The 23687-nt window shown below is 57.2% G+C and overlaps 1 protein-coding gene across 4 annotated transcripts in view; it reads right to left on the bottom strand.

Moving 5' to 3' along the window:
• Positions 1-23687, bottom strand: part of PLXNA1 (plexin A1) — a 120639-nt gene that overhangs the window by 86514 nt on the left and 10438 nt on the right. For all 4 annotated transcript variants that reach the window (XM_065845594.2, XM_065845597.2, XM_065845596.2 and 1 more), the window contains exons 2-3: positions 17907-19253; positions 11121-11303 (exon numbers count right to left, since the gene is read on the bottom strand). In XM_065845594.2, coding sequence (XP_065701666.1) covers positions 11121-11303; positions 17907-19109 — 1386 coding nt within the window. In that variant the 5' untranslated portion in view covers positions 19110-19253. The remainder of the gene's footprint in view (positions 1-11120; positions 11304-17906; positions 19254-23687) is intronic.

Genomic DNA, 23687 nt, shown 5'->3' with positions numbered 1-23687 from the left:
GTTCAGTTGCATTTTGCTCAACAGCTGCTGGTTAACTTTTGACTGCCATCAATGGAAAGGAAAAGCCAGGGGAGCCGGGGAATAGCCAAGTGCTGACCCAGCCTCCAGACCTGCTGCCTTCACATCTTCCAAGACTGCAAACTGCTCTACAGACCTCAAGCTTGCCTGCAAGCACCCCTGCTGAGCCCAAAATTCACCCTTGAAAGGGTTTTCAGTGAAAATTTAGCTTTAAGTCCTGGTTGGGAAGAGCATCATCAGCGACATGAGTTTGGTGGAGCTCGGGTTTTGGTTGGGGTCGCTGCTGGGAGAACTGGGAGGATGTGAGAGGAGTTCTGCAGGTGAGAAAAGCCCTGATGGAGATACATGGATGCCGTCTCCTTCGGGGTGGGCAACGGGACCATAGGTCCCGTTGCCCACCCCGAAGGAGACGGCATCCATGTGTCTCCAGCTCCCTCCTTCCCCAGCAAACACTCCACAGTGATATCCACACATACATTTAACACCATCCCTTCACCTTCCACTGCCCCAGCTCCCACCCACACAGCTCCACAAGTCCATCGCATCCCACAAAAACACTGAGTTGCCCCCAAAAAGGCAAGGAAGCCCCTTACCTCAGCAGCCACCCGGTCCAGCGAGCAGCATCGGCCGCGTTAAACCTCCAGTTACGGCAGCGTGAGATTCGTTTTGCGGATGCCGGTATGTAATTAAGAGCTACAAGGCTCTGTCAATCACTGTGGGGAAACTCCAGACTCTCGCTACTAAGGAACAGCTTCAATGAACAGCCCTGTGAATATTGAGGGTGGTGAGAGCCTGGCCCAGGTTGCCCAGGGAGGTGGTGGATGAACCATCCCTGGAGACATTCCAGGCCAGGCTGGACGGGGCTCTGAGCAACCTGAGTTGGTGAAGATGTCCCTGCTCATGGCAGGGGCTGGATGAGCTTTGAAGGTCCCTTCCAACCCAAAATATTCTACGATTCGATGATCACAACCCAGCGTGGCCCTGGAGGCCATCACTGTTGGAAAAGCCAGCGTTGCATGAATGGGAGATGGGGTGCTACAGCATCTGAGGCTTCAATCTGGCACCCCAAAGTAGGGACTGGGGAGGAGAGCGTGTTTGCACATCCCCCAGGATAAACCCTCCAGGCACATCCAGCACAAGGCTCCTCTCCCTGTTCTGTGCTCTGCCTGCTGCTCCCCTCTTGCCCAGCGCCACCCCCAAGGGACACAGGGGGACAAGAGGTCTCCGGGAGCAGCTGGAGATCAGCAGCAGGAGCACTTTGCCTGGATCCATCCATTGCTAAGCCCCAGCCCTGGGGTCAATTCCCTGGCTCAGCAAGCCCCGCCACCACCAAGCACAGACCTTCCGCTAAGGGGGGCGAAGAGGCCTTCCCAGGGCTCCAGGCAACCGGAGGAAAGGACTGGGAAAGACACAGCCTGCAGAGCCAAACCCCCTCCTGCCCCAAAACACCCTCATTTAACCCTTCCCCTCCTGGCCAAACCACAGAGCCGGGACTCGCCAGCTCTCAGCATCAAAGAGTGAGACACAAAAGCTGCACCCCAATAATACACACAGCCTAGGGAGCCACAAAACAAGCCCCCCTTGTCCCCAGGAGCATCAACCTTTCCTCATCTCGTCTCCAAAGAGGGACCACCCGGCGGGATGGCGTGGTATCCCCGCTACCCCGAAGCCGCACACAGCCACGCTAGCACACAAATTGCTTCATTAAATTTCATCGCATTAAGCCAGTTTCATGAATTTAACATTGTCCCCGGACTATTGTTTGCCTGAAAATTAAATTACAGCAACATTTGTTGTTTCAACGAGCCTGTCAGTCAGGGATGGGGCCAGAGGAGGGGATGTGGGCGCAGGCGGGTGATGCTATTTCGGCAGCGGGACTCCTCCGGGTGGGCGGCTCCGGCGAAGGTGGGAAATGCAGCCGCGTCTTCCTTCATGGGGGAGGGAGAAGGGAAGAATTAAGCTAACATGCTGTTTCAACCCAAGCCAACCATGCCAGACGCAGAGAGGCGAGCCAAGCTGCTCGGGAAGGGAGAGCATCGCCATTTCAGAGCAGATAAAGGCTCCGATCGGTTCCAGCAGCACGGCAGAGCATCGTCCCGGACCCCTCCGGGCAGCACGGACCCCGGTTACATCCACACGAGGAGCTCGGCGCGGCAGTCTGGGGCTTTTTGATCTTTCCAGATTACAAAGCTTTGCCGTGCACAGGAGCACTCTGAAAAATTTCTCATTTATTCTTCCTTTTCCCTCGAGCATCTCCTCTCTGCAGTATCAGAAACAAAGGTGACAACCTTTTGCTTTGTAAAGAAAACCATAGAGTGAAGCGGACTATAAATAGCACCCAAAACTGACCCGCATCCCCAGCCGAGGGGAATGAAATGAAGACAAGTGAATGAACGGCTTCAAGGTCAGAGAGACTTTTTTTTTATTTCCCCTTTGTTCAAGGTCTGGTAATTTTTATCCACGCAGGAGAGCAATACAAAATACATCATTAGGGTTGTAGCTAATAAAATCCACACGGGCTTTTTCAGCCCGGCGTCGTTTTCTTCACCCATACGGGGATTATGGTGGGAGGGAGATGCTTCCCCCAGCACGACCCCACCCCAAATCTCCCCACCGAGCTCCCCAGCCATGCCAGACCTGTCCCAGCACAGAGCAACCAACCGGTGCTGCCCTCCAGAGCACAAAGCATGGCAAAATTAAAGAGCTATCAGATCATCCTGCCTTTCTCTGCAAGACCGTAGGGATGCTCCCCACCACCACAGCCCGTCCTCAGTCTGCAGAGAGCCGGCTTGTCACACAGCGCTGGCTTTCTTCCTTCTCTCCAGCTGCTAAATGGCATTAAAAGAACTAAGCATCCATTAAATAAAACTTTCCCACTATTGCTCCCCGTGTAGACAATTGCTCTTACTGCCATAGTGAGGTTTCGTGCTGGTCCACGGGCGCACAAAGAGCAGGGAGGTGCCAGGATTGGCTCTGGAACAGCACGGGCCACCCAGAGGCCCCAAAATCCAGTGCCAAACCCCAAACAATGGCACCACCCCTGCCCGTCATGTCCCCTGCTGCAGCCACACTCTCCACCTCCAGTCTCAACCCAATTGCAACGGGTAAGGAAAGGGAGAGGGGGGGTTATGGGGAAAGTTCCCAGCTTGGAAGCAGCTGGGGGCATGCAGGGAGGTTTATTCGATGAAAAGCCCTTCAACACCCAGCTCTGCCCCCACCCTGCTGCGATTCACCCCCAGCCACACAACCGTGGCCAACCGAGAGATTAAAGCAAGAACCCATCAAACTCATTTCATCATCAAGTGCCATCACGTAAAATGCCCAGTATTATCCTCATTGTGGTGGCCTAAGCCAGGATTAACACCCACATCCCCCAAGGCTGGGAGACCCTTTCCTTAGCCAGGCGGCACATCTAAACCCCGGTGCCGTGTCTCCGGCTCTGTCGCCCTGTGATGAGCAGAGCTCTCGGGTATTTGCTTATCCGCCAGCTACGCCAGGATTACCAGCACAGCCCTGATCCCCGGGTTTGTTTGCCCTGTATCACACAGGCTGAAAATGACCCAGGTAAGATATGGACTGAGTCCTACATGCTTCTCCGTTACCCAAAGGGATGGGGTTTAACTCCTGTCCCCCACCCTACTGCACAACAAAGACCACGGGAGAAACAGGGGAGAAACTGCCCTGCCCTGTTGTTACCAGTCTGGCCATCAGCATCTGTTCCCCTGCTCCATTTCAGGAAAGCCCATAATTAAAAAGGACAGAGGATAACAGAAGCCAAACAGCAGCTCCTTTGAGCAGCCTGGGGCTCAGCACCATCCCCACTTGGACCTGCAGTGGAGACGAGTGACCCCCATGTCTATCAAAGCCTTGGAGATGGATGATGGCACCATGTCCTGCACCCCCAAGTGCCACACGGCACCTCCACCTCAGTCTTGATTTATGACGGATTTCTTCCTCCCAATCTGGAAGGGGAGAAGGGGGGAGATCAGCCCACAGGGACAGGGGATGGTTGACCTTCCCCACTGTCACCACACAGGGACCCAGACAACGTGGAAACCAGCCTGGCCCCTGCTGAGCACACATCTTCCCTCCTCCAGCAGCCACCGGCTCAGGGCAAATTCCTCAGGCACCATTAATCTAGGTTAATGGGGCTGCACAAAGGCGAGGCAGGACAGCACTGTCCCTCCCCATCCAAGCAGTCCCTGCCTCCCAAACTGCTGCCTTCCCGATGAGCTAAAAGGGCTCCCTCTCCTCCACTGCCTCTGGTGGGAGGCCAGGGCTATTCACCCACCTGAAAAGCCAAAATTAGTCAGTGTTCAAGACTGTGAATAGGCACAATGGCTTCAACAGGAGGGACCCAACAGAGCTGGGGCCTCCCAGCTCATTTCCATCTCAATGGGGTGGCTTTTCACCCTGCCCTGTCCCCATGGGGCCACCACAGAGGTCCCCAGCAAGAGGCGAGACCTAAAGCAAAAGTCGTGCTCCTGCTCTTCCCAGCAGAATAGGGACCACAGCCCCGCATTCAGGGGCAGAGAGATGCAGAAGAAAACGTTCAGCAGCTTCATGCTTCACCAACCAAACCAACCCCACCAGCCGGGAGGGAAAACCCAGCGCTCACTGCCGGCCCTGCCTGTCCACAGCGATGGGCAAGTCCATGCACCTTTTCCTAACGCAGGCCCCCATTGCCCATAGGTTTAGGCACACTCAGTGTCCCCAACAACAACCCCAAAGCATCGCTCTCCCAGCACTGCTGAGCCATGCCAGCACTGCCGAGCCATGGCCAGCACTGCCCTACATAGCCCCACAAGAACAAGGGCAGGGTCAGGGATGGCACACAGGAGCAAACCTGCAGGCTCTTGCTTTTCCTTTCCCAGACCTATTTCCAGGCTATTTCTAGGGTGGCAGCCCCCACCAGAGCATGGGATGGTGTTTGCAGGGACCAATGGCAAAGGCGACGCTGCTGTTCGGAGCACACACCACAGAGCAGCAGAGCCAGCTCAGGGGACTGCCCAGAGCCATCTTGCCCTCAAACCTCCTTTTTTGGGGTGAATACAGATGCCACATTTGCACCCAGCAGCTCTTTTGAAGACACAGGGTCTTCGGGATCCACCTCTACCTCTGAGCCTCCTCCAGCTTCTGCAACACGCCACTCCCCAAAAGTCACCTTGCCCCGACACCGGCAAAGCCCGGTGGTGACGCCGCTGGACCCGGCGGCAGCTCCGCGGCAGCCAGAGCGGGCTGATGGATTGGGGTGAGGCAGCACAATGCCCGCGGGCGCCCGGCACCGGAGCCAGGGACGGGCAAGACGTGCACCGTCAGCGCTTTCGGCAGGGAAGGCTGGAGCAGGGCTGGCGGCTGCCGCTGCCTCCCCGGCTGGCCCGGAGCCAGGCTCCCAGCCCTCGCTCACCTGCCGGCTTTGTGCAGAGAGCAGAACAGATGGGGGGAAATTAAAAAAAAAAATAGAGAGGGTTATGGCTTGTGAGTCAAAAAGCCTGGGGGCACAAGGGTGGAGGGAGTGGGGTTTGGAGGAAGGGAGCCCCCAATAACTCCTCTGCCTCTCCAGTGCTGTGTGAGCATGTCAGAGCATCCCTCGGAGAGCTCAGCCCCATCCATCATCCTGCACGATACAGGAGCCCAAACCCCGGCAGAGTGCCCCTCCAGGAGTCACTCAAGGACGGAGCTGGCAGCTGCCTGCAGCCCCAGCCCCAGCACCCCAGCTTGTCCTCGAGGCCAACGGTTCACGATGAATTTCTAATTGTTTCCTCCAACAATGAGACATCCTGTTCGGAGCCGGGCGGCTCAACAAAGCCCGACCATGTCGGCGAGCGGGGCCCCTTCCTGCTGAGCAGGAGCGGGGCGATGCCGAATGCTCCCCGCCATGAGCAGGGGGACCGGAAAGCTCCACCACCCCCTCCTCATCACCCCATCCACTTAACACGCCAGCTCTCCAGCCACCACCTTGATTAAAACAGCTTAACGACTCCGGGGAGAGCTCTCGAGGGGGTGGGGAGCTGCCGAGAGGTATTTTGATGGATTCACTTTGGCAACCGTCGGCTACCTTGTCATGCCAATAAAATTATTGCCATTGATTGGGGAGAGGCACAGGCGCACGCTCCGAGGAGCAGATCTCCCTTCTGGGGCTGAGCGCAGGCACCCGGGGGGACCGTGGGCATGTGGGGAGGGGGCGAGGGGTCCCCAGGGGATGAGATGAGGATGGGGGCAGAGCGGGAGAGGGAAGAGGCAGGAGGAACAAAAGGCCCTTGTGCTGGGTGGGCAGCTGGGGAGAGGCAGCAATGCAGGCAGGAGAGGATTTCCAGGGGCTGTGCCAGGGTCAATGCTTGGGGAGTCCTTGAGGGTCACCAGCTGACACCATCAGGGCAGGGCAGGTTTCATGCCCCAAATATGCCCCCCCCCCCCGCCAAAAAAAAAGCCTGCCGGAGGTGCAGGCAGTATTAGGGTAGCCGGCAGTGGGGTCACGAGGGGGGCTGAGCCCTTCTGGGTGCTCCGGGAGCCGGATTTCACATGCCCAGACACAAAGGACCCCTTTTCAACCAGAGCTGCTTACCCTGAGCGCTAAGCAGAGGGTGACACGAAAGGACCCATGGGACGGGGACCAGCCAAGCAGGCAGGGAGGCTGACGGCTTCTCCCTCCAGTTCACATGGACCACAATCAGGCCATGCCTCCTAGCCCAGAGAGCAGCGCAAAGGGGCTTTCACAATGGGAAGAGAACCAGTAGACAACTGAGAAATTCCCAAAAAGCCCTCAGGCAGCAGCTCCCCCTCCTCACAGCACATTTTAGGCTCACACTGCCCAGACACACACCAAGGGCTGTGAACACACCGAAGCATCCTTCTCCAAAGCTTTAAAACAACCCTAAAGAAAGGGGGTGCCTCCACGGCTTGCCAAATCTGGCCCCCCAAAAGCCCTCAGCAGCTCCTCTGCCCTCTCCAGGACGGTAGAGGAGGACCACATTGTGCAGGGATGGGGATGACCCACTTAGCGTGAAGAGTTTATTTATTATTATTGAAGTGGAGAAGCCAAAGAAGCCAGAGGTGGGGGCGGTTCAGCTGCGCTTTCCATGGGAGAGAATAAACAAGCTGCGGCAAGCGCCAGCCCCAGCGGGGAGCGGATTCCCCACCGAGACGCGTCCTGATGCATTCACGCCCGAGGCCAGACGGTTTCAGGACAGGGCAGGGAGCTGCAGGGATTACGGTACCAACCGAGCAGTCAGATAATCCTCAAAAAATATATGAGAGCAAAACGGGCTGCTAGGGATGCGTAGTTCGATGCTATCCTGGCTGGGATGCACCAGCTGCACGGTCCCATGACTGTGTCCACCGTAGGGATCTCCAGCACCTGTATCCCAGTTTGTGCTGGATATCTCCTGCGGCAGGAGGGACAGCTCGCAGCCTCCTCGCTCTGCAGCAGCCAGGGGATGGCAGCGGGCAGGGAGCCACCAGCTGCTTCGAGGGAGGAGCTCAGCTCACCCCCCAAAAATAACCAGGCGGCACCCAAAACTGGGTCAACCCACAAGGGCCACACCGGAGCTCAGCAGAGCCCTACGGCAGTGCCTGGTTTGCATAACGAGGAGCAGATGGCAAGCTAACTAACAAGAGCAGCCCAGTCTGTGCTGCACCTCTCGGGATGCTCACTGCCCCGTGCAGTTACTGGGAGGGGGCTGCACCATCAGCTCCCCCTCTCCAGCATCATCCTTGTTCCCTCTTTCCATATAACACACTTCAAGCAAACCCAAAATCAAGTCCTTGGCATGCACAGGTGAAGAGGTGACTACGAGTCAAACGTGGCTTTTCAACATGTGAACGAGCGCTCCCATTGCAATTACACATGCAACTTCCTGTTCACCAGAAAAATAGGAAAGACAATTTGGGAAAACGACAACCGCCCACTAAAAAGATTGCCAAGTGAGGACAGGTGTTTTCCAGGAAAAACCCAAATATTAGGAAGCAATGCTTGCTTCCCTTGCGCAAACATCCCCTGGCCATCGCCGCTGCAACACACTCACAGCTCGTGTCCCTGTGTCACTTCCCCATCGCAGCACCCTCAGACCGCAGGGTGCACGGCCGGGTCCCTGCCGCGGTGGCACGGGGGGAAGCGGCTCAGTCATCCCCGCATTGCTCACCCGGGCAGCCGCAGGAATTCCCCCAGTGCCCCCAGTCCCATGACTGCTGGCACGGGGGACGGCGAGCACGCGGGGCTGAGGGCTTTCCAAGCCTGGCCTCTCTGCATAACTCGGGGCCAGCCAAAGATAACGGCCTGACTGGTGACCCTGCGGGGACAAGCTGGGAGCGGGCTGCCATGGGCTTCACTGCTGTGACCTGCTCAGCATCCTGGGGTCTTGCATGGTTTTAAACTAAAGGAGGGGAGATTCAGGCTGGACAGAAGAAAGACATTTTTTACGATAAGGGGGGTGAGAGCCTGGTCCATGTTGCCCAGAGAGGTGGTGGCTGAACCATCCCTGGAGACATCCCAGGCCAGGCTGGACGGGGCTCTGAGCAACATGAGCTGGTGAAGATGTCCCTGCTCATGGCAGGGGTGGCACTGGGGGAGCTGAGAAGGTCCCTTCAACCCAAACTATTCTATGATTCTATTACCTCCATCCCTCCGGTGCCTCCCCATCCCAGCCCACAGTTCCTGTCCCACCACCCTGACATTGCCTGCAATATCCTTCCACCCCCCCCAAAGGAAGGTCTCCCTGCAGCTGCAGGGGCAGCAGGTGCTGCCGGCAACCCAGCAGCAACTGTTGGCAGCAGGGCTGGGGAGAGGCTGCAGGGCAGCCAGAGCCTCGCGTGGCTTTTTGGGGCTGGGGGGACACAAAGGGAGGCTCTGTCTGCACACAACAGCCCAGACAAATGCTGGGCAAGGGAGGTGCCATCCAAGGAAAATCCAGACGCGGCAGTGACTCTGCCCTGACCTTACCCCAACCCAGATGGCGAGATCAGTGCCCCCTCGGCAGAGCAGCACCCGTGACAGGGCTCCTGGGGATGGGGAGGGGGCACCCAGCTGTCGCCACAGCCCTTTCCCCCCAAAAGGAGATGCCAGGAGATGCTGACACAGGCACAGGGGACCAGCAGGAAGGCAAGGAAGCCACCAGGTTCACTAAGGCAAATGCAGGCACTCGCCAAGGGGACAGGGAAACGCCGATGGCTCAAAAGCAGAGGGACCTCCTGCACCTGTTTCTGGGGGAGCCACCTCGGCCATGCTCCACTATACTCCTGCCAGGCATCCTGTCCCCTGGCTGGGGACATGGTGGCACCACTCGGGGACAGGCTGGCAGCCCTCGGTAGAGCGGGAGCCTTCCCCTCCCTCCAGCCTCGCCGGCAGCCAGGCGGCAGGATCAGGTAGCTGCTGAGGCAGCGCTTTGCCATCCGGGCCAGGCAACCCCTGCCGCAGAACGGCTGGGCTGCCCAGCCCAAGGTCACAGCAGGGGACAGCTCTAGGCCCCCCAGCCCTCGTAGGGACCCAGCAGCACTGGGCTCAGCACCTGCAAGGTGCCCCCACGCTGCCATGCGAGAGCTCCAAGGGGTCCAGCCAGGACAAGCCTACAAAACCTGCCCAGAGTGTCTGGGCAGGATCAAGACCCAACTTTTCAGTCCCCCTGAGGCTCTTGTTCCACGTCCCTCATGCCCTGCAGGGCCAGAGAGCCAGACAAGCAATTAGGGGCACCAAAACTAGCAAAAAGCAATTTGGGGAAAGCCCAGCAGGACAGGATGCTTAAGCCTCACCTGGGCTCCAAGTCCTGGCCTCAACCTGGCGGCAAACTGCCCACAGCCCAGCCAGGCACCCAACCCAGACCACCGCCTGCAAGTGGCTCTGAGGGTGCAAAGACAAGAGCAAAACTGAAAAAAGGAGGAAAAACAAAAATCTGCTGTGTAAAAAGAAAATTCCAGCCCCTCTAGATAAATAAGGAACTGGAGGTGTAATACTGTCCCTGTGGCTTTGCTACCCCTCCTCCCACACGCTCCTTCCTTCCCATCCCCATTTCAAAGCCCCCATCTGGAGCCCAGCGGCAGGAGAAGCGGCCAGCAACGCGACACCGGGCCCTCCGGATCCCTCATCGATCCGGAAGGGAGGACGAGCTGCCTCTGTCAGCTCCCCGCAGCCCCAGCGCCGCTGTGCTCCCCCCGAGGACTGCAAGAAACCAAGCAGAGCATGTAGGGCTGGAGAGGACCCCCAAAATCCTGTCACCCATCCCAACACAGGCTGCTCCTGTCCCCCTGCCTCTAAAGGTGCTGCTAACAGGCAGGCAGAGGGCACAGGGGAAAAACACAGGCAGGGTGAGTGGGACATACAGGGGCTACCCCCAAAATGTCACTCTGGCCCTGATTCCTGCCAGGGAGGTCACCCTGCCTCATCCAGAGCACCCTGACCAGCACAACCTGCATAAACTCAGGGTGCTGTGCCCAGGATGGGATGCTGGAGCACCTCACAAGCCACAGAGCAACAGCTCAGACCCCCCAGCCAAGCCCTGGTCCTGCAGCCCCTGGACCTTGGTGCTGCCTCTCCCTGCCTGAGGATGCAGTTAACGCAAGCTGTGTTTACCCAGGGCATGTACAGCTGTAATTACAGGCACGATGTTATGATAACAGGAAATCCGTGCCCTGTGGAGATGCAGGCAGAGAGAGGCATGCACACAGCTATTTGCTAATTGCCACCAACAAGCAGCCTTTTGTGCCGTGGGGGGATATGGGAAGAGCAGAGTCCCCCCAGCATCGGGCTGGAGCCATCAACACCAACCACCACCCACACTGCAAAGCCATACGGACCTGGACAGACAGACAGAGCTCACCCCGTGGCAGCTACAGGGCAAACTCACCCGCCCTGAGAGACAATAGGACAGGTTCTGATCCACCAACAACCAGGACTCAACTTCCCTAGGTTACAACCCTTCCAAAAGACAGAGGTTTTGTAAATTTGCTTGGCAGACAGGAGGAAGGAGGAATTGCCTCTCACTGGCCCTTTGGACGTTACCCCCACTACACAAGTCACGCTGTGACAGAGGCACAGCCCTATATGTACCCCCAAAGGGCCAGCGAGGCGAGCGGTCACCCCTCCCCATCAGCAGCACTGATGGCTTCCCTACCTTTTTGATCTTGCCGCTCCGTGTGCCCGCAAAGACGACGGTTTGTCCTCTGTAGTCATAGGCAGCCACCGAGGTCATCCCATCCTCCTTATCCACAAAGAGCGGGGTCCCCTCGATGGTGACAGTCCCACCCAGCGGCTGGTTAAAATCCTGGCCGCAGAAATTGTCATCAATCTGCAGCGGCTGTTGGAAGAAAACAGAGGAGAGATGAGCTTTTTGCCAATGCCTCGACATGCTGGACCTGTCAGATGGCCACCAGCCATCTCCCACCTCTGGCCCATCGGCTACAGCAGCTTTGGCAGCCCCATCCCTTGCCCATCCTGTCCCAGTGTTCCCACCTCACCCACAAAGGAAAGGGATGAGCTGACGCTTCCTTAAAATTCCCTATGCGCTGATGTAAGGCACTTGGGACACATCCAAGGCATACAGCCCTGCTCTGCATCTGAACAAGCTTTGCAGACCAAGGCCAAAGCTCTTGGTGCTCTTCATCTTGCAGAGCAGCACTTACAGACCCAGCAGGAGCCAGCACAGCATCCCTGCTCCCTCTGCATCCCCACTGCTGCCATCGCAGACACGTGGGACGCCGGCATGAGCTCCCCAGCACACACACCCCCTCTCCTCACCCCACAGCTAGCTTCAAAAAGAGAATGGCTTGACAGCACGGGCTGAATCCTGCGCCCCAGCCTTCCCCCAGAGACAAAACACTTCCCAGGCAAGGCCATGCCAAGAGAAACAGGTCAGGACTCCTGAAAAGAGCCTCACTTCACATAGCAGAGCCTTCAGCAAACACGCTCCCCACCTGCCAGCCCTGCTCCACCTCCCGCAGGAACGTCTTCAGGAAATCCCCACATTTTTTCCCTGCTGCCTTGCCCCAGACGAGGCGCCTGGCCCAGCCAGCTGCCTCCTCCGTTCAGCGCTCGCCCACGGGTCGGGGAGAAGCTTTGGCAAGCTCTGCCCAGGGAAGAGGCGGATCTGCCCCAGCCCTTCTCTGCCCTTGGGGCTGCGACAGCAGGGACCTCACGTAAGGAAGATCACACCAATAGGCAAGGCAAAGCCAGAGGGGTGTCCCCTCTAAAAACCGGGATGTGGGACCAGGACCAGCTCCGCAGCATTCACCCCCTCCATTGAGCATCCTCATCATGTCACCCTGACCTGCTGAGCAGAACAAGAGAACCTGGCCATGGGCATCCAGCCAGGACGGGGGGGGCACACAGACCTCCCAGAGGTCCCACGTTAGGCAGTGGCCTCAGAGAGTCACACAGCACCAGCAAAATCCACCCCCAGCAGCCCCTGGCCCATCCCAGGCAGCGAAGGGCTCTGGTCACATCCCCAAGGGCAGCAGCAAGCCCGGGGGGAGGAAGCCAGGGTGGCAAAGGGGACACCCTGCTCCAGCCACGGGATTTTTATGCTTCACAAGGTTCCTTATATAACTTTGAAATTTTAAGGGGAAAGAGATGTTTTTTGGCAAGCAGCGGCCTCCAAATGCATGCCAGTCCCCAAGGGGTTTTAAATCCATACAGCATGTGCACGGAGCATATGGGAAAACGCTGAGCTTCCAAGCTCCACGTACGCAAGGGCAGCACATAGCGCTGCAACGCACATCACAGAACCACAGACTGGTCGGGGTTGGAAGGGACCTCTGCAGATCACCCAGTCCAACCCACCTGCTAACGCGGGGTCACCAGAGCAGATCACACAGGATCGTGTCCAGGTGGGTTTGAATGTCTCAGAGAAGGAGACTCCACACCCGCCCTGGGCAGCCTGGGCCAGGCTCTGGCACCTCAAAGTAAAGAAGTTTCTCCTCAAGTTTAGACAGAACCTCCTGTGTTTCAGTCTGTGCTCATTGCCCCTCACCCTGTCGTTGGGCACCACTGAAAAAATCTGATCCATCCTCTTGACACCCATCCCTGAGATATTTATGAGCATAAATAAGATCCCTCTCAGTTTCTCTTCTCCAGCTGAACAGCCCCAGCTCTCGCAGTCTCTCCTCATCAGAAAGATGCTCCAGACCCCTCAGCATTGTTGCAGCTTCACTGCCCATGAAGTGAGGGTCAGCTCCCAGCAGCAACCCACAGTTCCTCACAGGGAAGAGGGAAAACGTGGCATTTTCCATGCCCCAGGACCACGCACTTGTATCCGCAACAGTTTCAGCCGCCCACACCCATGGTGAGACCCCTCACCCCTTCCCCGGGCAGCCTGGGGATGCTGGGCTGCTTGCTCAGTTCCTCTGACTTCTGGTTTTGTGAGATGCCTGAGTTAGTTTATGGCCAAAGATCAACTCCCTTCCCCTCCTGACCTTCACTCATCCTTCCCTAAACCAGAGGAACTCCTCCAACCAGGCAGAAGAGATGCAGGGCTCCCGAAAAAAGGAACAGGGTGCTCCATGCACCTCTGCAATGGCAGGCAAGGAGAGAAGGGGAATTAGGACTTCTCCACTTATCCTCTGAATCCCAGCCTTGCAAGCAGCCTCTCCCATCCATCAGCCAGCACACACACAAAGCATCCTCCTCTACATCACCAGGCTTGACATTTTAGAACAGCAGGTCCGAGAAAATTCTCTTTCCAACTGTGGGTTGAGACAGAATCAATGCTCCAGCCAACAACACCCCACTCCCATCCGGATACACAGGATCTTTCAGGCACTTTATTGAGGAAAAAAAAAAGCTCTTTGGCCCCAACAGCCCCTCTGTAAAGCATCCTGGCACCTTCCACCCAGCCACCAGCAGTCGCAGAGGGGTTAAGGGTGATGCCATGAAGGTGTTTAAGCCCCGGAATCCCCTGGGTGCCAATTCTGCTCTCTCCACACTCAATCTGCTGCTTCCCCAACCTCTCGGCTGCTGAATATGCAAGAGGAGAGATGTTTACGGTGTTCACTCCTCTCTGCTTTGTCTCAACAAACTCTCTGGGAAATGACAAATACAGCTGCGCTCCAGGACCACGAGGAGCGCCCGCCGCCGCGATGCCGACACCACCTCGATAAATAATTACGCCGACAATTAGCTCATTAACAGCAAACTGGCTCGTTAGGGAAGCACAGGCAGGCAGCATGGGGAGGTCGGGCCAAGGGCAGCGGTACGAGGGTTACGGCACCAACCGATATCCCCGGAGGATGTGGCTGCGGGGAGAGGCGAGGCAGAGGGATGGAGGGATGGAAGGACAGAGGGACAGCTGTCCCCTGGATGGTGCTGGCAGGGACTGACACGCACCACAACACGCGAGGGCCAGTGACCTTGCGGTGTCTCAGCTTGCAGATGCTGGGATCTGCAGGAGGCATCGAGCTCTGCCCACTCCCCCGTTTGCAGGGGTGCTTGCAGGGACCATGGCCTCAGCACACTGCAAGGGGGGGTTGTTGTTGAAGGGGTTTGGGTTTTGGTTTTTTTCTTTTGTTATTTATTTCACCGCTTTCCTTTGGCATCCATCTCAGCTGCCCCTGTCCCCCAGACACCCAGGTCTCCACCTCCAAGTGCTGCAGCCTTCTCCTCTCTGCCAGCACTAACTCACCTACCCAAAACAGGGTCAGGAAACTTGGATTTCGGTGGAAACGGCCTGTCAGAGGGGAAAAAGTGGGCCTGCAGCAGGAACGGGCCATCTCCTTGACATGCCTTGTCTCATTGCATCCCTTCAAGCCCACTTAGAAAAGCAATGAGGGAGCAGATAGAGACGAGGCTCGCGCCACTCAGCGTTATTAATTAGCCAGTAATTCACAAGTTAACACCATTAGAGGCACACCCCACCTCCTGTGGGCCCCGGGGTCTGCGATGGAGGATGCAGGGGACATAAAGAGCCGTAGAGGAGGATGCAGGTACCCAGCGCCAGGCTGGGATGCCAGGCTTTCTGCACATTAATCGCTGCTCAGGAATCATCCCAGTATGGTACAGTTTGTTAACATCTGCATTTCTCTGCCTGCCCCTGGGGAGGATTTGGCTTATCCCAGCCCAGTTTGGGCCAGTTTGTCACCAGCCATCACCCTGTGCCAGCAGGCTGGGCAGTGAGCCCCAGCAAGGACTCAGAACTCATTTTCTCCCTCGGGCAACGCTGCTGCCCACGTCCTGCCGGCTCCAGGCATCGCACAGGGACAGCACAGAGCGGGGTGACACGCGGACCTGTTGGAGAGGGGCCAGAGGAGCCACAGGAATTATCAGAGGCTGGAACAGCTCTGCTGGGAGGACAGGCTGAGAGAGTTGGGGTGTTCAGCTGGAGAACAGAAGCTCTGGGGAGACCTTATTGCACCTTCCAGTGCTTAAAAGGGACCGATAGGAAAGATGGAGAGAGACTTTTTAGCAGGGCCTGTTGTGATAGGACAAGGGGTGATGGTTTTAAACTGAGGAAGGGAGATTCAGGCTGGACATGAGGAAGAGATTGTTGGCCCTGAGGGTGGTGAGAGCCTGGCCCAGGTTGCCCAGAGAGGTGGTGGATGAACCATCCCTGGAGACATCCCAGGCCAGGCTGGACGGGGCTCTGAGCAACCTGAGCTGGTGAAGATGTCCCTGCTCATGGCAGGGATGGCACTGGGGGAGATGTGAAGGTCCCTTCAACTCAAACTATTCTATGATATAGAACACCAAACCCCTCTTCAGTGAAACACCATGAACGAAACCACTGGACAGGCTCAGGAGTGATTTGGGCAGCAGGAGAACAGACGGGACAGACCCACAAGATGCCTTTGCTGTGCATGGGAGTCCATGGATGGGTTTGAGCACGCCGGGTGTTGCTTCTCCCTCCCACTGCTGCTGCATCCCAGAAGGGGAGAGAGAGAAACAGGAGACAAGAATTCGCTCTGCTCGCCAGCACCGGGGAGGAACCACTAACATCTCCCGAGCTGGTTGCCAAGCCTGGCAGCCTCTGCTCCTGGCTCTGGCACCGGCTCCGGAGAATGGGAGCTGCCCTGCGGCGCTGAGGGATGAGCATCCCTACACCCGCGATCCCCGAGGTCTGGGAGGGGGCACCAGTAAAGCCTCCTGCAGCACGGACCAGCCTCAGCCCCTCACTGCGTCGAAGGAAGGGAGCAAGAGCGCTTCCAGGATATTTTCCATACGGATGGGGTGTAAATCCCAAGCAACTACTGATTTGAGCAACTACATTCTGCCCCCTTAATAATAAATTAAAAATATATATATATGCCCTTCATTTTCTGGCCAGCCCCCACCACCGAGAGATCCGTCACCATCACAACCCACCCCAGAGGCGGCTGTATTTTATTAGGGGCACTGAGATTCCTGCCAGCAAGAAGTTCCATGCTCCACGGGGCCTGTTTTGGCTTGTGCTCAGCACAGCATGGGGCTGAGGGCCTGACTCATGGTGCAGTCATGTCTTTCCCAGCTCTGTTTGGCAGCTGGAACAGGACAGGGACAGAAAACACCACCTGGCTCCCCTGGTGGAGAGCAGCACCCCCCAAACCTATCCCATTCAAAAGCAGGAGCCGCCCCGCATCCTGACACACATCCTTCCACCCAGCAAGTCTGCAGGACCCACAGAGCACCTTGAGATCCACCTACTCACTCAGGCTGCCCACCAAGTAGCAATCCCAGGACCCTCCTAGCATGAAACTGCACCTAAAATGCCAGGGGGCAGAGCCCCCTCCCCAAATCTGGGTGTCACGGTGATGCTGTGGGGTGCTGGGGGAGGCGGTTGGCGAGCATCTCCGCTGCCGGAGCCGGCAGCTGCACGACCCAACAGGCAGCAGTGTAACGATTTCATCATTTTCCAACAAAATTGAATTAGTTCAAAGCCAAAATCTGATTTGCGAGCCCAGCGCTCCTGACAGCAAACCCTTTACTTTGTCAGGCAGCTGTTCGCTGTCTCCCCCAGAGCTGTGGGAGGACAGTAGGAGGGAAGGCACGGCTGCTCCACAGGGACCCCCTGCCCACCCACCTGAACCGCAAGGCACCCAAACCCCTGCTCGAGCAGGGCTGGGGGCTCAGTGATGGGTGCTGAGCACCAGTAAGTGGGGCTGGGGGGTGGGCGATAGCAGGGGTATCAGGACCTCCCCCAGATCCTCCCAAACGCACACACTGGCACCCCAAAACCTGCCCTTGCTTGGTGCTGCTCAGCGTCAGACCTCCCTGTCACCCAGAGCTGTGGCCTCCCTGCAACCACTCTGGTTTATACTGGTTTATAATGTTCCCTGGAAAACTGGGATGCCAGCGCTCTGGGATGCCAGCGCTCGCCACCAGCACCTCTGGGTGACACTTCGCACTGGCCACGCTCAAAACCCACCTCATTCACGGTGCCCTGCGCCTTCCTCTCCAGCACCACATGGAGAGGATGTGGTCTCTCCATGCTGAACACAACGAACTCCTATCAAGACCACCAACCTCCCTACCCCTCTCCACCAGGTCCATGTTACTCGTCCCGCACATCCCACTGTCCTCAACACCTTCTGCTCAGCCCAAGGTGACATAACACTCACAAATTCACACGAGCTATCTGCAAGGGGCTGCACAACAGAGCTGCAACTTGAGGATTGACCATTCTGCCCTCCCAGCCCAGCTCACTGACACTCCCCAAATCCACGGGGGAGGGGAACCAGAAGCAGGTACCTGTATTGGCATGGAGCCCCTTGCTTGGAGTACTCCGTGGGCACCGATGCAACCCAAATCCAGATGGGCCCGTGATGAAGCTGCCATCTCCATGAGGAATGCTACCAAGCGAGCCCAGCACCCAGCCCTAACGTCACCAGTACTCCCAGTGGGAAACACAGCTCAGGTCACCAGCAAGGGCCTGGCCACAAAGAACCACCGGGAGCCAGAAACAGCCTGGTTTGGGTAGAGAAAAGCAGGAACTCACCGAGTTGATGCAGCCCAGCTCCTTATTCAAGAGCCAGGGCAGCGAGAGTTTCCCTTCCCCTCTGTAGCACGACTGGATACGCTCCTTGATCTTATCCTTGATCTTCTTCAACGTGAAGAGGCAGAGCACAGACTCCTTAGGAGGCTTAACCCTGTTTTTCTGGCCCTGGGAGAAGATGGTGAAGAGGATATCCTCCCGCTCCGAGATGCCCAGGTACTTGGCTAAAGCCTTGCCAGGTTTGGTCAGGTAGGCGTCCTGGATCAGGCGGTACTCGATGCCATCCTGCACACAACCGATGGGGAACTCCACATAGGAGTAGAACTTGGGGTCGTCCACGCAAAGGCGGACGATCTTGGAGGTGAAAAACTGCTCCCCGGTGGAGTCGGGTGAGGTGAGCTGGGTGTCCAGCTGCAGGGTCAGGTAGTAAACAAACTGCTCGCTGCTGAAGCTGTAGATGTAGTAGATGTCAAAGGTGGGAAACTTGGAGAGTGTATCCGAGGGGATCTTGAGCTGGGAGGAGACAAACTCATCCTGGTAGACAAAGCCAAACATCTCCGCGTTCTCCTCGTTGGCCATCAGTTTACGGCTGGAGAGCGTGGGGAAGTACTCCGATTTCCCATCAATGGGTGTCCCAATGAAGAGCTTGTTCTGCCCGTTCAGCACCTCGATGATGACCCCGGACATGGTGCCGGACTCGTTGACGCTGGAGAGGTAGTGCTCCTTGCGGTGGTGGGGCTCACCCAACTTGAAGAGGTCATCCAGCCGCAGGAACTGGCAAATACCCTGGGAGGCACTGCCGCAGGCGATCAGCCGGTTCCCCGAGTAGTCCACCAGCAGCAGTTTGTTCACGTTGTTGGTGGTGACCAGCCCGTGCGGGCAGGACTGAACGCTGGGCGGCGGGTAACATTTCTCATTGTCCTCCACGGGCCCCGTCACGTGGGTCCGCAGGAGCGTGAGGTTATTGGAGAGCTTGTAGATCCGATTGACAGCCCCCACGTAGACCTCCCCGGTTTTGTTGTGGACCACCAAGTGCGTCAAGCTCCAGTCTGTAACCGGGAAAGTCCTAAAGGGAGACTTGGGGCTGCCTTCCGCCAGCGGTAGCCAGGTGCTCCCCAAGAGCAGCAAGGTCCAAATGTTGATGGACAAGTGGTGCTTGAGCCAAAGGAGCCACATCGCGGCAGCCTCGCATTCGGCCAAGGCCATGCCCAAACCCAACCACAAAATAAATAGAAACAAACCCAAACTAAAGGGATGAGGGAGGGAGGAGAAGCTAACGGGACACAGTCTCCTCTGGTTCCGCCACGCTCGGCATTCAGGGCATCGTGGGCACAGCCAGTCCAGTCAGCCCTAGAGGGAGAAAGACAAGAAGAGCAAGGTTAGGATGCTTTCCTTCATGGGGTCAAGCCTGGAACACCCCACCCAGCAGAGACTTTGCTGCTTTGCAAAACACCCCCTAGTAGCTCCTGCCCTGGAGGAAAACACCTCCCTGGTGAGGAGACCAGGGGAGGCTTGGAGATGCTGAGGACAACCCCGTCATGCACAGGCACTGCCATGTGCTACGTCCCAACATCTGAGCCTCAACCACCAACCTCCAAGGATCATCGCCCTGTCCTGCCCAAACCCCTCGGGAAGAGCAGCTGCTGGCTGGAGCAGACCAGCACATCCAACCGATGACAGGATCAGAGGGAATGGCAGGAAGATGTGCCGGGGGAGGTTTAGGTTGGACAAGAGGAAAAGTTCTTCACCTAGAGGGTGTTGGACACTGGAACAGGCTCCCCAGGGAGGTGTCACAGCCCCAAGCCTGACAGTGTTCAAGAAGAGACTGGACAACACCCTCAGACACACGGTGTGAGCTGTGGGGTGTCCTGTGCAGGGACAGGAGTTGGACTCCATGATCCTTGTGGGTCCCTTCCAACACAAGACATCCTCCAATTATATGATCCCCAGCAACCTGGCGATGCACTCCAGCACACCTACCACATACAAACACCTCGATGGGGCACAGCTGGCCCCAACCTGCTTTGAACACCACCAGCAGCACCAAAGCATTAGCCAGGGATGGCTGCTAACAAGCTGCAAGAGGAGCCCATCAGCTTTGCAGCGGCACTGGGCGCAGATGCAAACTCCCAGTTTGCAGGAAGCACAGCCCGAGCCCCTGCACAGAGGACGGAGCTTTTAAAGGAGCTGGGAGAGCCGACGGCGCTGGCACGCTGCCTGCCGCCCCTGCCACCTGCCCGCCTGACAAAGCCCAGGAGGGCCCTGGGCAGGGGGGATCGGGGGGAGCAAGCGGGCACGGCAAGGAGAAGCACGTCCTTCTGGCATTTATATGCATTAAGGAACGCGGGGCCAGTCATCAGGCAGTTGGCTTGAGAGGCTCTGGAGGATGAGGAGGCACGGGTGGGGAGGGTGAAGAGCTCTGCACACTGCTGTGCCACAGCTGGGGCTTGGTAATACAGCACGGCAAGGAGGCAGCCAAAAATCCACATCCGTGTGACCTCTGCATCCCCAGCAGTGGGGAGATGGCCACAAGGAGCCAAGGCAGACAGCTCAGCAGTGCCTCGGTTGCATCCCAGTCCCTATAGCCTGGAGAACAGGAGCTGAGGGGCAACCTACTCATTCTCAACAACTGCCCGAAAGGAGCTTGGAGCCAGGGGGGGTCGGGCTCTGCTCCCCAGGAACAAGCACCAGGAGCAGAGGAAACGGCCTCAAGTTGCACCAGAGGAGGTTGAGGTTGGATCTGGGGAACAATTTCTTCCCCAAAGGGCTGTGGGGCATTGGAACAGGCTGCCCAGGGCAGTGCTGGAGTCACCATCCCTGGAGCGGTTGGACAGATGTGGAGATAAGGTTCTCAGGGACATGGGGCAGTGCCAGAGGTGGGTTAACAGTCGGACTCTATGATCTTCAGGGTCTCTTCCAACCAAAATGATTCTGTGATCCCATCTTTTCCACCCCCCGCAGGCACAAGCACCCCTGGGTAACGTGGGTTGGTGCAAACCCCCCCTGCCAGCACGAAGCCCATCCCAGTGACACCATCACGATCCATCCACCCAAGGTAGAACCATCGCTCCCAAGGTCCACGGCTGCGATAGGAGCTCGGCCCGCAGTTCCCCACCCCAACCATGGCAGATAAGCCAGAGAAGGAGAAGAACCTCCCTCTCCTTATCACCCATCTCTGACTCAGCCCTCAGCCGGGATAACCTGGGGCAGGATCCCCACCAGGGAGTGGCTCAGGAGGAAACATGGCCAGTGGTGACAGCATGGCTCTGCCAGCACCCCAGACCGCGTGGGGTTGTGTGACCCGCCAGCCAGGCCCCACACACACCTTGCGGGGCTTCATCATCACCGTTTGGACCACACAGTACCCTGACATCTCATAGAGTATCCTCAGTTCTGCTGCCCCCCTTCCCAAGTCAAGGAGCCAGCCACGGAGATGTCAGAGGGAAGGGAGAGGCTTTTTTCCCCCCTTCTCCTGCTTCCAACAAACATAAAACCTTCCCTTCCCAGGGTAAGCCCAGCCCAGCCATCCCTGCAGCCCTGCCAGCTACACTGAGCCCCAGCACATGAGAAGGCTCCAGGGAGACCTTATTGCACCTTCCAGTGCTTAAAGGGGCCAGTAAGAAAGATGGGGACAGACTTTTTAGCAGAGTCTGTTGCAACAGGGGTGATGGTTTTAAACTAAAGGAGGGGAGATTCAGGCTGGACATGAGGAAGAAATTGTTGCCCCTGGGGGTCGTGAGACCCTGGCCCAGGTTGGCCAGAGAGGTGGTGGATGAACCATCCCTGGAGACATCCCAGGCCAGGCTGGACGGGGCTCTGAGCAACCTGAGCTGGTGAAGATGTCCCTGCTCATGGCAGGGGTGGCACTGGGGGAGCTGGGAAGGTCCCTTCAACCCAAGCTATTCCATGATTTGATGACTGGGCAAAGCCTCCACACCACTTCCAAACCCTCTCTGCAGATCCACCAACTCTCCCCTGCCCAAAAACCTGCCACCCTGCTCCCTTCCACCCCCAACACGTCCACCTCCAAGGCAATAGCCTCAAGGGAAGCGAGTAACACAGAGATCAAAGCCAGGTGCCACAAAGCTCCATGGGTGTGGAGACAACCAAAGCACGAAGCCACCAATCCCAGAAATCACCTGCATGGTCTTAAGTCTCCTGTTCCCACCATCTTTTGCAACACGGAGTGCCTCTGAGCACAGAGCACACAGCCCCACCGCTGCCCAGGGGCAGCCACGCTGCCCAGCACCTTCACTTTTACAAGCTTGTTGCTAAGACCGTAACCACAAGCACCGCAGATCAGAGCTTATGAGCCCCCAAACCACATGGAGGTGTAGGACCGAGCCGCGCTGTCGGCACAACCTCCCCATTAGCTCCGAAAAGCCACAAGAATGGCAGCAGCTTCATCACTTCTGTTTCAGGGAGTAGGAGAGCCAGAGGTCAGGATGTGGGGCTAGAAAGGCCTACAGGAGATTGTCAAATTAACGTAGGGAATTGCTGCTCAGGAGCCAGAGCACGAACAAAGCGAGGCAGAGCTGCGGTGAGCACAGAGACCACATTCTGCAGAGCTCGGCCGAAATTTCTGCTCCTAAAGACACATTAGCAGCAACATCTTATCCTAGCGCCCTGACACCAGCGGGGGTTTTGTCCTGTCCTGCTTGAAACCATCAGCAGCAATTATTTAAAAAAAATAATAATAAAGTAGGAACAGTTAGTTTGTCTGTTTTCTTCAGTATTAAATGATGCGGGTACTTAAGACTTGGATCAACTTAAAGCGGGGTCCAACCCCCCAGCGGTGGGGGCAGCAGGCAGCCCCGCACCGGAGCAGCTCCCGGCCCACGGGAGCAGCAGCACAGGGTCCAAAGGGCACTTCACTCCCGTCACACCACCTCTACCCCCCCGGAGAGGTCATGGTACAGCTAACGGCAGGGCAGCTCCTCCACTGGCACGCACTTTAAACCATGAGGCACCCAAACCCCCCAGGGCTGCACCCAAATACCATCTCACCCCAGGGAGGACCCAGCCCAGGACCAACGTGCAAGTGCCACCTGGAACCAAGACCTGCACGGTGCACACCACGGTCCCAAAGCACGGAAAACCCCGAGCAGACACCCTGGAGTCAAGCCCAGCCCTGAAACAGCCTGCAATAAAATAATACGTTCCCCAAGCCTGGATGCACGCTTGCCAACTGGGAGAGCAGGACCAAAAATACACCCCATTTCGCTTGCCTGGATGGCAAGAGATGCAGCACAGAGCATCCTGCAGCACAAAGCACCCCCACGCAGGGCTGGGGGTTTTCTGTGCACACACACAGATATATATATACACACACGCACAAACATATAGGAGGAAACCTGCCGCTAGACACAAAGCAATTGCGCAAGCGCCAAATCCGCCCCAGCCCCTTTCATCCCACGCCAGAAAGGATGTTTGCGCACGGTTTCACCTCCAAAGTGGCCGCGCTGAGATTGTCACAGCTGCTGTGTGACCTGGATGGAGCTGCCCGCCTCGCCCCAGCCAACACTCTCGCACCCCGACTTCAAAAGGGCCTTTCATCAAACAGCCATGGGCTTGCCCCATAAATGCCTGCATCCCACTTGAGCGCTGCTAAAGAGGTGGCAAGAGGCCCACAGCGTTCATCCCCCGAGGAACCTGAGTGTGGGATGGCACATCATGCTTTGGGAAAATAATCATCACTTTTGAGAGCAGAAAGCATGAGTGCTGGGATGGAAAAACTAACCTTAAAAGGCAAAGACTGGACAGAGCGTTAAGGACCAGCTCTCC

The sequence above is a fragment of the Patagioenas fasciata genome, chromosome 10 (assembly GCF_037038585.1).
Source record: "Patagioenas fasciata isolate bPatFas1 chromosome 10, bPatFas1.hap1, whole genome shotgun sequence".
NCBI lineage: Eukaryota > Metazoa > Chordata > Aves > Columbiformes > Columbidae > Patagioenas > Patagioenas fasciata.
Note: the sequence above shows the minus strand (reverse complement) of the source record. Positions and strands in the feature narration are given on the sequence as shown.